At 38.4% G+C, this 17,350-nt stretch overlaps 1 protein-coding gene across 2 annotated transcripts in view; it reads left to right on the top strand.

The window, feature by feature from the left end:
* The window catches only part of marchf8 (membrane-associated ring finger (C3HC4) 8), a 102,699-nt gene that overhangs the window by 14,455 nt on the left and 70,894 nt on the right, over positions 1–17,350 (top strand). For both annotated transcript variants that reach the window (XM_057341390.1, XM_057341389.1), the window contains exon 2: positions 12,542–12,723. In XM_057341390.1, coding sequence (XP_057197373.1) covers positions 12,628–12,723 — 96 coding nt within the window. In that variant the 5' untranslated portion in view covers positions 12,542–12,627. The remainder of the gene's footprint in view (positions 1–12,541; positions 12,724–17,350) is intronic.

The following is a 17,350-nucleotide window of genomic DNA, read 5'->3' as shown; positions in this document are numbered from 1 at the left end:
TTTCACTTCTTTTTATTCCTCCTTCCTCGCATCTTTTACTAGCTCCCTTCACTCATATCCTGAAGGGGTGGAGCTAAGACGCGAGGAAAGGAAACTAGGATGCACAAATAAGAATTGAGAAGCACCTATTGAGTCTTGCATTGAGTCCATATAGCCGTGGAAAAAATTAAGAGACCACTCCAGTTTTGTCTTTCATCAGCATTTTGTCATGTATTGTGACATTTTCAGTCCAGTGTCTGTTGAATTTCAACAGAAACAAACCTGACATGAAGTCACCCAACAGCAATGTAAAAGACGAAAAAGTTGTGGAGAAAAAATGAGGCTTATTCCATCACATATTAATTTTTAAACTGATCCTAACATAAATGTAAAAACATTTGTATTGTGTTAAAATAAATGTGAACTTTTCTCTTTGCAGCATTGAAGATATGCAAACAACATTTTTTTTTTATTTTGACCCATTTGTCCTGTTTAAATTTTCTGAAAATGAATGCAAATAAAAACATTTTTGTTTGGAAATAGGGAGAAATGTTGTCAGTAGTTCACAGAATGAAACAAAAATGAAAATTTTACTGAAAACATATACCCGTAAATAGTACATTTCCCTCCCCCCTTCTTGATTATCCTCCACTGGACCTGTCCTCTGGACCCCACTTCCTGTGTCAGTTAGCTCATCCAGATTAGTGGCTGCAGCCTCAACAACACTCAGTGGCATCACACCTCAATGCAACCATACGCGCCAACCCATTGGCAAAGGCTGTTCTAGCTCCACTGGCACCGTTAATGCAAGCTCAGTGCCCCCGGTCCCGTATGGCATAACACTACAACACATTACCAAAACCTCAACGCAACCATACATGCCACCACTTTGGCTAAGGCTGTTCTAGCCCCACTGGCACCGTTAATTATAATAGAATAAAATCGGTATTTAAAAATCCCAATATCGAATGTTTTCATGTTTTTTCTTGTCTTCTTCTGTTCTTATCATCTCCCTCTCTGTGTAGTGAAGCAGCGATCCTGATCTATCGGTCAAGTTAGCTAGAACTTATGTGAACTTGTGTGTGTGTGTATTTCATGTGTTTGCGTATATGTTGTGTGTGCATGTTAACAGCTGAAACTTATTAAACTCTGTATGATCTGGTCATCATGCAGACATATGATATCATTCGAATCTGTAAAGGGTTTACATTTATTTGCGTAGATCTAAAAGGATGCACTTTCTGCCATCTGTGAACTGTTTCTCTCCGTTCATAGAAAGCGCTTCAGGTGCGCGTGTGTGATAAGACATTATGTGAGTCATATTGTGCTTTTTATGCTGCCATTTACGGTATTTTCAATGCATCACTGTAATCCCTGAACCTTCTAAAGAGCAACACAATGCAGTGCTTTTAAGTGGTCAGTACGGGACTTACAAAACATATTTTGGATTTAACACCTGTTATAAACTCAGAGATGTGGATTTAAAAAAAAAAATCTTTCGTCCCTATGAGAAACAATTACCGTCTGAATAGGGCTTATGAATGGCCAGGCCGGTCACTGTAGCTGCAAATCATTTTCTGTAGTTCTATTTTCGGAAACACACACGCGACCATGCGTTGTGCTTTGTGTAATAGGTGCAATCAGTCTACGTGCGTGAACTAAGGAATCAGTAACTTTTTACCATAAAACATTTATTGTGGTTTGGTAGTCATCGTTTACAAGCATAACACTAAATTCATGATGAGGCACGATCATGCTACATAAGCTATTGAGACCCGGCAACATTACATTATCTCTAGTCTACCTTACGGTAATAAATTGTGAACCAGTAACCTTAGTGTGCCAATAAACAACCTGAGCACAGCCTAATAACAAATACGCTCAAAAGTACAGGACAGTAAGAAAAAAATGTACATATAAGACTTTCAAATCCTGTAGCAGGAAGGCTAACGTTAGGTCTCCATCTGTTCTGCAACCCGTTGCCTCTTGCAGCTCGCCTCACCGAGTGTAAGTCCGTCAGATATTGATTCGTGTTTGGGCTCGTGTCCGATCACTCGCTCTCTTTTCCTGCTGGCTATGCCATGGTGATGGTTTGGAGACTTGTGTTGAACTAGATCGTTTCGTCTTATTGTTAGATGTTGGCTAACTTCACCCAGGCTATGAGTAAAACGTGACGTATGCCGTAAAGCAGGTGATGGGCGGGGCTTGTGAACCTACACGCGTACCAAAGTTACAAGTGTGATTTCAACCGTTAGAGGGGTGCTTAGGTAGCAGTGGCAGTAAAATTCGTCCAGTTAAGAGTTGTCCTACCACTAAAATAATTTTTGAGAGATTATTTTAAGGTCGAAAAATGGCTCGTTGTTGCTTTAAAGTAGGAAATTATAGGTTGTGATGCACTGAAATTTAAATTCTTTGCCAAAGCAGGAAAAAAAAGGAAACACTTGGCCAAAGGCCGAATACCGAACATGGTTTTTGGCATTTCTTCTATATACAGTATCTAGCCAATTTTTTCCTTATTGCATAAACTGTATGATCAAAATGGGCTTTTTATATTCTTACTTTTCAATATAATTGAACTTAAAGAGGTCATATGGCGTGAATACGTGTTTTTCTGTTTCTTTGGTTTCTTATAAGTTGCCCATGCATGTATTAGACACGTAAAATTGCAAAAATTAAAGTGTCGGAAAACAAAAGATGCATTCTATCTAAAAGCGAATTTTCACCCAGACCTGCCTGAAACGCCTCGTGTAAGCACACCTCCACAAATCTACGTCAGTTGGTGGTATGATTTGACAAAGACCGCCCAAATGTATACGCAAGTAAGGTGGGCGTACCTGTCAGTACAATTGCTTTGGAACCTGATGTTCCAAATATGGTAAGAGGCGTTACATTTCTGTCACACGCTTACAGTATTTGACCAATCACTACGCACTGGTTAACTGGCCAATCATAGCACACCTCGCTTTTCAGAGCGATCAGCTTTGTTAAAAATCTGCGCGTTTCAAAGAGGAGATACAAACATGCACAGTATGTGGAAAATACAAAGTTTTTTAACCTTAAAACGTGTATTCACAACATTGCAATACATCTAAAACAAACGATAATATTCGTTTTAGACGTGTCATATGACCCCTTTAAAATATAAAATTGTGCAAACCAAGTAAATAAAAATAAAAATATTGAGCCCTAACTGACTACAGAAAGAATGTAATGTACTCTGTTAGACTACAACAAAGTAGTTCAATAAAAGTGTCATTCAACATAAGCCAACATCCATGCAAGCAATGCATGCTGAGGCTGACTGACAACCATTTCAGTTCACGTCTCTCTAAACTCCGCCCAAAAAGCTGACTGGTCTCTCAGAAGGTGTACTAGGGATGCACAGACATAGCTTGACATTCCAATTTGTTTAGCACAGCGAACTGTGTGCACGCCACGCCACCTTGTGTTGTGATTGGGTTGGGGGAGGGGTAATTTAGGTTTAGGGGTTTGGTTGGGGGAGGGGTTAGTCCTGTTTTGTATATGGAGGTTTCAAAATCTGACAAGGTAGCACAAATCGTCAGAACAGCGGGGTACTGGTAAAGACGCTTTCGTCTGGAAATGTACTCCCGCACCGCAGGTCCCGTGTTGTGTCTTTCTCTGACACTTTAAACTGCCACACACCACACTGCCAACATGTTTGCTGAATTAATAAAACATGCGCGTCTCTCTCTCTCCGCACTGGTTGCTGCTTGATCGCATCAGACGTCATGTTCGGTAAAATATATTCGGCCATATTTCACTTATTCGGCCGAGCATGCTTTTTGCTATTTGCAGCCAAATAATTTCAGTTTCCGAACATTGTGCATCCCTAATTTTAGGATATACATTTTATTTCAGCGCATGATGAGAGATCAATAATCCTGTTTATCACAACCCTTTCTTACCTCATCCTGCTCATCTCCCACCTGAGCACTGTACCTGCTGCTGTCTCATACCAGCATAATAAATGTGAACCAGAACATTGATTCTGCACTGTCATAATTGTTGTTGTATATGGCAAAGCTGTATGGCAAATTGACAAATTGATATAATAATTCAAGAATAAACGAAAATACTTCCACCATTAGCACAAAGAGGAACATTCTTGTCCCTTTGCTATTTTGAAAGCAAACATTACCCATCATTCATCATTATCATGATTTAAACTTTTTAAAATCATTGTATCATTGTACATTATATTTCTCACGTAGGTTTTATTGCTGAAATTGACCAAATTCTAACAAACATGGTTTTCTGTAATTATAATCCCTCAGTATCCTTCAAATAAAGAACAAGCCAATTGGAAAAGCAGTCAGTGTATTCTAACTACCAATTAAATTGTCTTTTTTTTGAAACAGTGTAAGTGGGTAAAAGATCCCCCAGACGTGGGTTATGTTTCTCTGTACTGTTTAGTGACTTGTTGTGGTTTTGATGCCATGTGCAGTTTTTCTTTCCAAATATCTCATCCTGCTCCTCTTGCCAAATATAATCATGTGTGAATGGAGAGGCTCTGTGACAGAAACTACAACTAAAGCAGAAAATCTGGACAAGTCTGATTTCTCGATAGATCTGGAAGATTATTTTAGAAGGCTCTTCTTGTTTGAGCCTGCAGTGTGTCTGTGTTTTTGTGTTTAAAAAAAAACTACCCTGTGGTCATGGGTCTCACGGAGCAGACGCAAAGTCTGCTCCAGTCTGCAGTTCATTCTGTTTTAAGAGCTTCCCATTTAGACAAAAAAATCAGCCTGAACAACATAACAAGAGACCAATCCGATCCATTAGGGATTCAATAATTATATCACAAGAATGGACATTAGATTTGTTGTTAGATACAGTATATTGATGTAATTTCCATTGAAACAGGTGGTAAGTTAGGGCGGGACATATTGAGTGGTTCCGCCCATTTAAAATAGCCGATTATTGATCTATATTGTTGGAAGTGAGAATGTTTACATCTTATAAATGCGTTTTTGTCAATGTTTTGGAGCACAGCTGTTAAAAGATGTTCTTAAGGCTAACATATTCACACTGAAAGCCACAGAACGTCTAATTTCATGGGGACTTGAAAAGTTTGATCCCATGCAGGTTCCCCTTCATAATGTTCAATTTTCAAGATCTTAAGTTACTTTTTTCATTTACATCCGCAATTAGTGTCAAGAATCGACTGAACATCACGACTTTAAAAAGACTGGCTGTTTAATGTGATGTTACAGTAAAATTCATGCAGCATTAGAGACGTCATATCTCACAGCATTGGTGAAACAGGAGGGAGACTTCCATGCTTTCTACACCTCTCCTCATGAATTACTTTGATTTGAAGGAATGTTGTTTACGCATAAACATTATGATAATTTGTTCTCTCGCTCTAAACTCTGAATATGAAATGAAAGTGCTGTTGAGTTCTGCAGCAGAGACTGCGTGTGAGTCTCTCATCAGGACATATCGAGTCAGTTTATCTCGCTCTGATGTCTTAACAGTCTGTGATGATGTTCCAGCACTGACGGCGTCTGTGTCCCTCTCTGATCTTGAGGTCACACAGTATAACACACTGATGGGGTTTACGCCAGTAAGACACTTATTTAGCTTTGAATAATTATGTGAAGATATCATCCTGGTCAGATATGACACCACCTGAAGTTATCCAGCTGTCTGAAACTCAAAGGATTTGAGTTAATAGGGTGTATGATTGTGTAACTGTTCAGAAACACAGCAGAAATAAATCCTGTTGTCGTCTTTTACTGGAACTGGAACAATTGAAAACAGACACCGCTGAATTAGAGGGACAATATGTGCGGTTTCTGCATTTAAATATCCAAAATCAGCTAGCATGGTGTTATATATTTTGTTCACTTGTGTACCTACACTATCCCAAATGTTTCAAACCATGTTTGAATTAAGAGAAATTTGCTATTTAAACCAGTGTAACATGATGCTATTGACGTGTGTCATGTTCACGTTATCATTGGTTTCCACTTTTACTGCCATAGAAACCATAGGTGTGTTTGACTTCATGGAGCGATGTGCAGACCGATCGCCACGTGACCTCAAAGTATCGCGATTTCAAAGCAGTACGGTAGCGTCACTCTTATTATATGAAAATCGTGTGATACGGTTTTTATAAATGCAACAAAACTACAAGACCCATTCAACAAATTGTTTATTTAATCAAATTAAAATACAACAAAATTCGACAAATCGTTTATTTAATACAATTATTATACAATAAAATAAATACTTATATTATTAGACACCAGCCAGACCACTAAACAAATGGAGACCGGTAGGTACCGGCAGTCCAGGCGTGCGCATCTGATGAAACGGTCTGTAATCATCGGTCCGAGCTCACATTACTGAATAGAGGGGGGGATTAATTTGCATATTCATCTGCGTATACTAAATGAAGCGGGAGTGTAGAACAGCCCTTCTCAAAGTTCGGACTCCGGTCCGGATCCGGACCTGGAGGGAATTCGTTCCGGACCCACCCAGGTTTACACACACACAGGCGCGCCACGCGCACAAACCAGTGTAGGGGGCCGATCACATAGAAAGCGTTTATTGCTGTTAGCCGTGCCTCTTTTGAATTGTTTTCAGTTGGCAGAGAGCGTTTTGCGCGCTGCTTATGCCCGCCAGGCGCCTCACGTTTTTGCCACCTTTAGCAGTGTTTACCGACTTCTTCAGGTAAAGCGCGTAGATAAAAGTTGCCGGTACAGCCCCGCGAGCGCGTGGTAAGCAAACATGGTAAGGGAGCATATTATGAGAACTGTAAAGTAGAAATGCAATTTTAGAGAGCATGCAATGCAGAAGACCGCCTGTTTTCTGTTTTCAGTCTGTCAGTCCGGAGGGATCGTCTAACTATGTCACCTTTACATAAATCTGGGTTAGAATCTTGGAAATCGACACGTCTTGCACACAAGAGACCTGCTGAAGGATTTTCCAGATAAAAACACAAAGACTCAGTCCAGTATCTCAGATAGATTCATTGCATTATTGATCGCGTGTCATTTCCAATGGCAGCTGCTCATTGACAAATGGTTCTTTCTGGAAGCCGGGAAATTTACTAGGCCGATCAGTTTAGTGCTGTGTAATGACTCACTGTTTCTCTCATATAGTTATTCTTTAAGATAAATCGCTTTTGTTATTGTGTTGTCCTATCTTACTTTTTGCGGTGGAGTATGAAGACAAATACAAGCTCTTTTACCAAACATTGTTAGCTGCCTACGAAGACAGCATTTTAATGCGTCATTGGTGTGATTCTGTCACAACTCCAATTTTGAGGGAATGGATCTCTATGAAGCAGAGACTCTGTGAATGCTGGATGCAGAGTCGGCGCCAGACTAACAAGGGGGCAAGTGGCTCCCAGTGGGAGGGCACACAATCAGCATCATTAATACAAAAAACATCAAAACTACCACATCTGTGCAAGGGCACACTTACAACTCGTGCAGGATGCTATTTTCCGTACAAGTGAACAAGAATAACACAAATTAAACAATATTACCACACACAGTCACAACAAAAACAACAGGTTGACAATTATAACCTGCTGTGATGTAATGCTCCTTCGCATCAACGCTTGCTAAAAGTAAATGAAACACACGTACCTTTTAAAAAAGCTGAAGGCTCCGTGTGCGAACATTAAACCTCCTTAAAACTGTGTCCTTCCATTCGGTTGTAAATTTTCCTTTTCCAAAGCTGAACTAACTGAGCCTTCCGTTTGTGAAGCATCGAGAATATGTAACTTTGCTAATTGCTAGCGGCTTCCCTCCACACATATACATACATTAATACAGCCTAAGATACTGTAGGGATAGGCCATGGACCGCCTATCAGTCTGTTTGCTAACCATCTGATGCATTTTACACACAAATCTTTAAATCACTTTCTTGATCCTAGCAAGTGCTAATCTGACTGATATTTTTACATAGCCTCTATGACCTGTTTAGGCCTGTTTACACCAAGAACACTAACTGTAGATGGTTTCAGCAGCAACAAAAACAAATGTTTCATGTGGCCCAAACTTTAACTCCGGTAGACCTCTGCAAAGAATCAACTGTTGAGTAGTTTTACTTTTACTTAATACAACAAAATGTTAATATAAATTAAATATAAAATAAATTGTTAGATAATAACCAAACACAGACCAGAAGTTAATGTCGGGCCAGGCATGTGTGCCTGATGAAACCGCCTGTATGTTATGCTTAATTTATGTTTTTATAGGAATAGTTGTTTGAAAAATGGAAATGATCTCATAATTTACTCACCTTCATGTCATGCAGGTGCAGGGGCGTGTTTACCATTTTGGGGGCCCTAAGCAAAGTCAAGACCTGAGGCCCCCCACACATGCATACTAACATTTTTTCTTTGAATTGCACAACAGTAATATTGAGTATATGTCATTAGTGAGACATAAATAACCTGGATTTATTTTACTTTAAACCGCATAACAGCACACAAAATTGTTTACAGTTTGGTATAAAAATAAACATTCTTTGTTTTGGAATCTAATATTTGATATGCGCACTTCAAATTTTGTTCATTTAAAATGTAATATAATTTGAGTTATCAATAATAATTTAAACTAAATAGCATGAACACAAATCAAGTTGATATTATAGAAATTAATTTTATTAAAGAACCCTCAAGATTTCAGTGCTTGCTTTCTAGACTATGGTGAACTCACGTTCCACTTATAAAAATTAAATTGCTGAAAATATTTAAGAATTTTGAAGACATATTTAAGCGTATCAAATATATTTTCCTCTCTAAAAAAACATAAGATAGATGCTGTGATCTAACTTACTAAAGACTGACTTAAACTAGGCAATTACAACAGTTTCAGATAATTTCAAGCAAAACACAAATCTACAAGTTATTGATGTGCTTTAGAAATGGGCAAATGTAAACAGATTCGTTGCTAGATTGTATTTGAACTGATCATACAAGCAACCTGTCTGTTTCCAGGGAAACCAGAGTTCAAGGCATTGGTCTCTAATCATCTTTTTGTCTGTCATGGCTCATTTGTCAATGAAACATATACTGTACCATGCAGTTTGCTTTTAACATTGTGTTAAATATATATAATGGGGGCCCCCAAGCTTGCGGGGCCCTACGTATTTGCGTGGTTTGCGTAGTGGTCAACACCGCTACTGTGCAGGTGTATATGACTTTCTTTCACTGAACACACTTGGAGTTAAATTGAATATCCTGGCTCTTCCTAACTTTGTAATGTCACAATGAAGAGGCGGGGTGCATGGTTTTCTATCGAAGCCCCAAAACGTGCATCTATCCATCAGAAATGCAATCCATAAAACTCTAGTGGGTTAGTAAATGTCTTCTGAAGCAAAATGCTGGGTTTGTGTAAAAAACATATATATACATATTTTAAGTTTGTTTAAATTTGAAACGTCCAGTTGTGCTCATGATATGTATTTGCGTATTGCAGATGCGCAGAGGATAGCAGAATTCCCGCGTGAAATTATATGAGACTGATCTGATTTGGTGATGCGGTTGTTTAAAAATTTCCTTACCTGTTTCTGTGACAGACTTTTCTTTGGCAATTCTTTTTTTTTTCTTTGATTTAAGAGAGACTACTAAACTATTTTGTAACTAATTTATTTGAGTACATTATTTATCTTCAATATCTTATCACAGTGTTGCTCTCCGAAAGTTCAGAAAGATGAAAGAGTCATTATGCTCTTTGAGGCATTACAGACGAGTTGTATTTTTCTCTTTAATGTTCAAACGATGTTCATAAACACTGAATTTTAACATTCTAACATTCACAAAATGTCAGTTGCTGTCTGTGCAAAATGATACTTGGGTGTTGATGAGTTAGAGTGCCTGAACTATTGTGCTAATGTTTCTGTGAAGTATATACAGTACATTAGATCTAGACGTCCTCACTCTTCCTTCTTATTGAGATGGGGAATTGGCAGGAAGCTGATGCATTAGATATCTCTCCACAGGCCTTAAGATCATCATTGTTATTATAACATTAGGATTCATGAAAACCTCAAAGTGACTCATCGGTCTGACCGCAAGCCGCTGTCCCTAACCAACTAGTGAAAAACAAAAAAACATGACATTGATGAGATACTTTCCCCTTCATTGGCATTTGGCAACATTTCCCTTTAGCTGTTTCTCATGATTATGATATCAAACCTCCATGTACTCCTTCAGAATACTTGAATACGCAGGGTTCCAGAGAATTAATCAGCCTTTCACACTTCCTGTGGGCTTGGCATCACTCCATATTTACTGCATTCTTTGTTTTGGCCGGTACATAATTCTTGATCCCGTGGCACATGAGTGATTGCAGTCACATGCTCTGTGCTTTAATCGGGTGTGATTAGCATGAGCTGTTGATCAGTCATGTGGAGCAGTTTCTGCTGAGATAGTCAGCCTGCTGTGAGTTCTCCATCCATATGAACTGACCAGCTGTTCTGTGAGCCGCTCATGAATTATTGCTGCTCTATGCCAAAAAGAGGAGAATTTCATTCAATCCTTCATTTTACAATATTATGTTATTGGATCATGATTTGCATTGTAATTATCACATAATGTGGAAATGAGTTCAATGAAGTGTAGGCTTGAATTCAGATACAGAGATTTGTAAGGGGATCTATACTGTTAGTGGTGCAAGTGATTATTATTTGACTCCAATTGAGAAAGCCAGAAATCAATAACGTATTGCAATTTAATGCATCCTGCTTTTTAGCATTAGTTTGTTTGTCTCAACACCAAATGTTGCATAAACATTGTAATCGCTGCCATTTTTTTTTACATTCACTTTATCTATATATGTTTTCCCCTCAGATTCGACCCCACAACCTTTTGCTCTGTTTACTAAATACTCTACCAGTTGTGATTTTTAAATGATTAAATGCTGTGTTGTCAAACTTGATAAGCACGTTTTAATGCTTTTTATGGGTTAGATATTTACAAAACCCAGTGACAAACACAAAGGGTGACCAAACAAAATTATTTATGGCAAAAACGAAATATCACGATAATTGGAGATACGAGGGCTCAGAAGGACAAGAGTGAAATGACACCTTTTTGTATTACTAAGGTCTTTGCATACCAGTAAACTTTATCATCTTATTTATTAAAGTATGCATGAAACGCAAGTTTCGATGCAAGTAAAACATTTACATTTACATTTACATAACATTTATTCATTTGGCAGACGCTTTTATCCAAGTGACTTACATTGCACTGTATTATACATTTGTTTCTGACTATGTGCAATCCCCTGGGATCGAACCCATGACCTTGGCATTGCTAGTGCCATCCTCTAACCACTGAGCCACAGGAAAGAATGAAACATCTAGAATGAAACAAAATGTGTAAAAAAAAGCCGTTTAGGAATTAATTGGATCATTGCAAGTTAGAAACCTGGCAATTGGACAGTCAATATTCGCCAACCCCTGTCCAAAACATAATTCATGAAGAGGAGAGATGACTTCGGAGGGGAAGTTAATGTTTTCGATAAACAATATGAGGGCCATCATGATTAAAGAAGAAATTAAATTAACTTACATGTACAAATCATTTAAACTAAACACTGCAGTAATCTATAAAAAAGTCAGAATTTTCTGTTTTGTTTCATGGAGTCTTTAATAATTCATTTTACATTCTAATTATGAATATTTGCGCATTGATCCAGAATGATTTGGAAAGTAATGGCAACTGCATGGCTAAACCTCATTCTTGAATACAGAACACTGCAGTGTTCCCCGTCCAACAGTCTGTCATACTGCAGCTTGGAGTGTCTGTTATATCAAGCCATTTGTGCTCGTAGACAGCTCACAGCAGCAGTAAGTCTTTAAGTCTCTGATTTGCATTTTCTTTCAGCTTCCTGAACCGGTAGATTTGGCCTGATGGTCGTGATTATACTGTGGAGGTCCTGTGTGTCGGGTCTTACTGTTGGCGCGGTCACAAAAGGGGGAGAAATTTAATTGCTGTCATAGTAGCAGCAGATGGAGGTAGAAGTTGAACAGCCTATTTATAAGCGGACTTTGCAGCATCTCAGCATGATATAAGCTCTATGTTCTGCCTCCATGAATGTGTTTCATTAGGGAGTGTATGGGAAATGGGTTGTAATTGGTGGTTCAGCTTTTAACTGCGGCTCCATTTCCTTTCTTTCGCTGCATGAGACTTGATGTTTTTGTATATCAATTAGTATAAGACTGTTTGTGAAAGCTTACAGTGATTTTGTGAAACATTTTCCTAATCCGCATTCCTGATTGTCCTGGAAATGTAAATTATGTAAATTAAAAATATTATTGTTATTATTATTATTATTTTATTATTAACAACAACAATAATAATAGTAATAATTGTAATAATAATAGTTGTTATTGTTGATATAATAATTACTCAGCAACAATCTTAAATACCTATTATTTTAATGGTTAGGGTTAAAATTTGTATTTAGGATTGTGGTCACAGTTTTGGAGTATCATTCTGTGTAACAACATGTGACACTTCTTGACCTGGCTTCCTCGGCTTATTTGATCATATCTTTTTCTTTCTCTGTCAGGTTTGGATTAGTGGTTCCCCCCATCATGCCGGAGCTGGTGGACAAGCTTCTGCTTCAGAGAGTGTGAGCTCCACTGAACTGCGGGGATGAACATGCCATTGCACCAAATCTCTGTCATCCCTCGTGATGTCACTTCCTCCCGTGTGTCCAACAGCGGGAAGGCAAAAGAGAAAGACAAACAGGTTGGTCTTTCATCTGATAGACACTCAAAACAATGACAGACGGCGCCATAATCTGTGACCCTCGTGACACCTCCATCCTCACTGGGCCTGAATGGCTGTATCCTGTTTTTACAGTTTTGAACATTTTGTTTGCCCTCTGTGAGCTCTGCATGGAAAGGAATGAATTCTCTACACACATTTCTCTGTCTGGGCTTTAACGCATGTTTGCTGTTTGTTCTTTAGCGGTTTGTGTACAATGATGGTATAATGACAGATCTGAGATCTAAATTGTTTTTTAAACTATATGCTGTTGTGAGGAACTCCAAATTTTGAAAAGGACTGACATAGATAGTGATGAAGGAAGTAGGTGAAATAGTGGAAGTGACACGTACACAAGAGTGGGCACATGTGGGGGGCTGGTTTCCAGTAAGTGACTGGACTGGAATGACTGTGTGAAATGTTATGTGTGTGAGGAAAACTATTAAACATTGCAGTTGGTATCACGGCGCCTGTGGGCAGTACGCTGTCTCTTAAAGGGGTCATGTCACACATTACACCATTATAAATTAATTGACCTATTACTGTTGCTGTGCCTTTTACAGCGTTTTTGCTTTCTTGACGTGTGAAATTGCAACAGTGTATTTATGCGTGTTCTCAGCATAAAATCAAAATGGACTAAAATGTTTGTTTTTACATTTTTGAGCAGCGTTTTTTTCCCCGTTTTCCTTTCTCATTGATACCAGGAGTGCCAAGTTTCGGAACACCAAATAGGTACTGATGTTGTAAGCAAATGTGGGCGGTCAAGTGTTAATATTTCAGGTTTTTGATTTCATAAATTGAAGAATTCACCCGTCGTTGGGAGTTTGAATCGACAGGTTATATGACTAATCACAGCGCTTGTGTGCACCCAGGTGCTGTTTGCTAGTAGATTAACATCGGTGGACTTGAAGTTGAAGAATAGTGAAAAGATTTATTGTGTGGGACTTGCATTTCAAACAGGCTGGGGAATATACAGTTTAACACACGTACCAAAACCTTGTCAGGCGTAGTGAGTCAGTGGTAGAATGTCACTTCAAGGAAATCAAGGCAAATGTCATTTCCCGTGATATCAAACCCTTTTAAAAGAAATGTTCACACCCTAAAACTGCATAAAAGCCGTTCTAAAAAGACTCGCAAGTATCTTGGTAGCGTCATTAAAAGATGATGGTGTGTTTTAAAGATCTCAGCAGTAGAGTGAAAGATAAGACTGATGTCTGATGTGAGGGCAGATGTTGCACAGCCTGGCAGCTTATGACATCAACTGAAAGAATTTCTGACAGAAAGATTGATATATATACAGTGTAAATGGCACGAGAATGTAGCATTTCATCTGTCTGACGATTGAAGCCTTATTTTATGTCTTAGATGTTTTTTTCCAAATGAAATGTTTGATCTTAAACGCATACAACTGGACAGTACCATCAGCCCTCAGTTGTGTCCTTTTTCTCTCTTAGTCCGACAGTCCTTTTGAGCAACGTGATTGGCCTGTGATATAAGGTTCTTTTATTTGTTGGCCTGAAACCGGCGGCCCATCCATTTGTTTGTCACGGCCAGGCATAGCCGCGGGAAGTGGGGCGTTGAGCGAAAGAAAAACTGAAACGTGTCAAAAATAAATAAATAAAGGCAGAGACTATTTGTACTAGGTCCACCCACCAATATGTGATTGGAATAGAGAAAGTGTAAGGAGGACACCATTTCAAACAGTGATTCCAGTGACATAAGGTGTAAAGTCTGCATAGTGTGGCACAGGAGACCGGGGTTCTAATCCAACCTTTGCTGAAAATGCTCTTTTACCTTTTTCTATCACATCACAGATCATAAAGGCATTGTTTTCAATAAAATTGATTCAAGTCTTAAAATTCATTTTATTCATAAAATCTAGGTTTAGGGTAAGGGCTTTAATATCTCAATAAGTTGCCATCATTTTAATATTTTTTATAAATATAATGATTTACACTCTGTTATTATTGCATAATGTTTAATGCTCAACAATACTGAGGTTCAAATAGTAACGTTATCGGCCACTATTTACAAGTATCAATAGCATCTAACTACTATTTCTACTTAATCCAAAGAAAATACTGCGTTTTCGGTTAGTGTAAAAAGCATTGCTGCCTTGGGCGGGCTTTTTATACTCGGTGTAAATAGACACTCCGTAAATGAAAATATTTGATCAAAAATAAATATGATACCTTTTATTAATGTGTCTATTCACTAATATCCATTAAAAACATTAATAACATTATTGTGTTTGTATTAATAACGTTCCCTGTTACAATGACAACACAAGTGTCTCATGACGTCACGGCGTCAAGTATCACGAGCGGTCTTGTCCAAATGGCGCAAAAACGAATTTCAGACTTTTTTTACTGAACATTTATGTCCTCATGCAGGACTTCAACAGCGTCAACCCAGAAAGAAAGGCCACTTTTGGAGTTTTGCATGCAGGCCAGCAGTAATGTAAGACAGTTATTTCTTTATTTGAGATTGTGGCTAGGTCTACAGGCAGAATGTGTAACGTTACGTGTTGATTTCTATGTGCTGTCGCCGTGCAGCATGCACTTGTGTTTAATTGCATGACTGGTTTGCCCATGGTATATTATAAGTTGATGTTTGGGTGGTTAAGCTGCTGCCGTGCAGCTAGTTTCGTACAACAGATTGTGCTTTGGCTATAAGCATACATATAACATGGGTTTATGTGTTTGTTTTTATGCTGTATCCTATAATCACACTGGCATCCTTCTTTATTCTCGGCAGAAACAAATTTTTGCCTCCGTTATTTATTTACATTAAACTTAAGCGGCTTGCCCATGGCACAGTCATAACTTCTGCTCTGGCAAAAAAAAAGAGCTCAAAATACATTCCTGCGGCTATGCAGCTATGCGGCCAGGCAGGAAACAGAAAACTGGCTTTATTTTTTTCCTTCTTTTTCTTTTCCCAAACAGCCTCGAGTGACTGGAGTTAATTCCTAAATGCCAGCGTGTCAATCATTTTCACTTAAGCCGAACCTCTGTACGCGTACATTTGCCGGTGTTTATATAGTTGTAATTACAGTCTCGCTCACTCAGTTTCAGTCCAGGTATGATGGTTTGAGTCCAGCTGATACATGTATGGCAGCATCTCTTCTGCTAGTCATCAAAAGTGCACTTGGCCGTCTGTCAGTTTCATTTGTTGCTGTATCATTGGCTTCCTCTCTCTCTCTTTGCGATGGGACTCACAAGCTTCTGGCTGACTGGCAGTGACAACGTGCCGGGGAAAAGTAATTTTTTATCCACTTGCAGCCGTAGACTACAAGTGTTATACTGTGAATGCTTGGGCAGGTGTAGCAGAGGAGGACTTAAGCAAGGATAGACATTTTTTTTAGATTCATTTTTTGTTATACTGCTTGAAAATCTTTTCACTTCCTGATAGCATTCAATAAGTAAAGTGATCTAGTATTAAAAGTATTTATAATATGTATAGTATATCCTCCATGGAAATCCATAAGTTGTTTACATTCGTTATTAATGTGATGTGTTTTGTACTAATGTTGTCTCATCAGTCAGTGAGACATGAGGTGATTGACATGAGGAGGCGTGGCTTTGGAGAGAGCTCTGAAAGGAGGGCGGGATCTTTTCCACCCTCTTTTCTTAAACAGATGCTAATGCGGCATCTAGATATTTATATGTATGAATGCAATGCTGAATATGGTTGCTTTAGCGAAGAAAGTCCCGCCTTCCAGTAAAAAATCGATAAAGACATACGATTCTAGGGCTGTGCTGTCATGAGGTGCTTCCCAGCTTGGAGCGAAAATGTGAATTTTAGCGAAATTTAAGATTAGGGAACAAAAGTTATGGGACAGTGCGTGTCAGGCTTAAATATTGATCGGAAATGTGTTATTTAATAAAGATTTTTGCCAGCGATTTTAGAAACCAGATAGGACTGTTGTCTTGCTATGATGTAAATAGCAGCCTGGTGGCGTTGCAAAAATAGCCGCCGAGTGGCATGACTTCCGTAAACGGAACCATTAGGTGCAGCGGTCATAGCTATTAACCAATCAGACTAACTAACTAATCAGACTGGAACTAACCCTTTTGCAGGTTATCCAGTTGCACAATGTAGTTTGTTCCCATTCTTATTACCAGATGAGTTCCTTTGTAATTCTCATTATACACTCATTACTCTATTGCTGTAATGGGAATGATCATATAATTAAAATCTGCATAAACAAAGGTAGTACAACAAATCCTATCATGGTGTATAAATACTTCGAAATCTCATTAAAATGCCATTATCGTTATTTATGTTTTATTAATGCCATTATCTTTGTTTATTTAATTTATGAAAACTAGGGGTGGTATTTAAATCAGGCTTAATTTTGTTTATCCACAATCTTATTTCCTCATTATTTGGTGAAATATGACCTAGACACATAGAAGTTTGAAGCATTCAGCCCTAAATTAGTGATGATACTCAACAGTGCGACTCCTTTGATTGATGATTATTGCTCCAGTTGGTCCAATTTCTGCTCTTATTTAAAGCTCAAATGCATAAGGATGGGTGATGGACTATAAATATTAGTCACCGAGACAAGATAATCAAACCCAGTGTGAGCGTAATGGCCGCAATC

Source organism: Triplophysa rosa, linkage group LG9 (assembly GCF_024868665.1).
Source record: "Triplophysa rosa linkage group LG9, Trosa_1v2, whole genome shotgun sequence".
Classification (NCBI taxonomy): Eukaryota; Metazoa; Chordata; class Actinopteri; order Cypriniformes; family Nemacheilidae; genus Triplophysa; species Triplophysa rosa.
The sequence above is the reverse complement of the archived record's forward strand: the minus strand, read 5'-3'. Positions and strand labels throughout refer to the sequence as shown.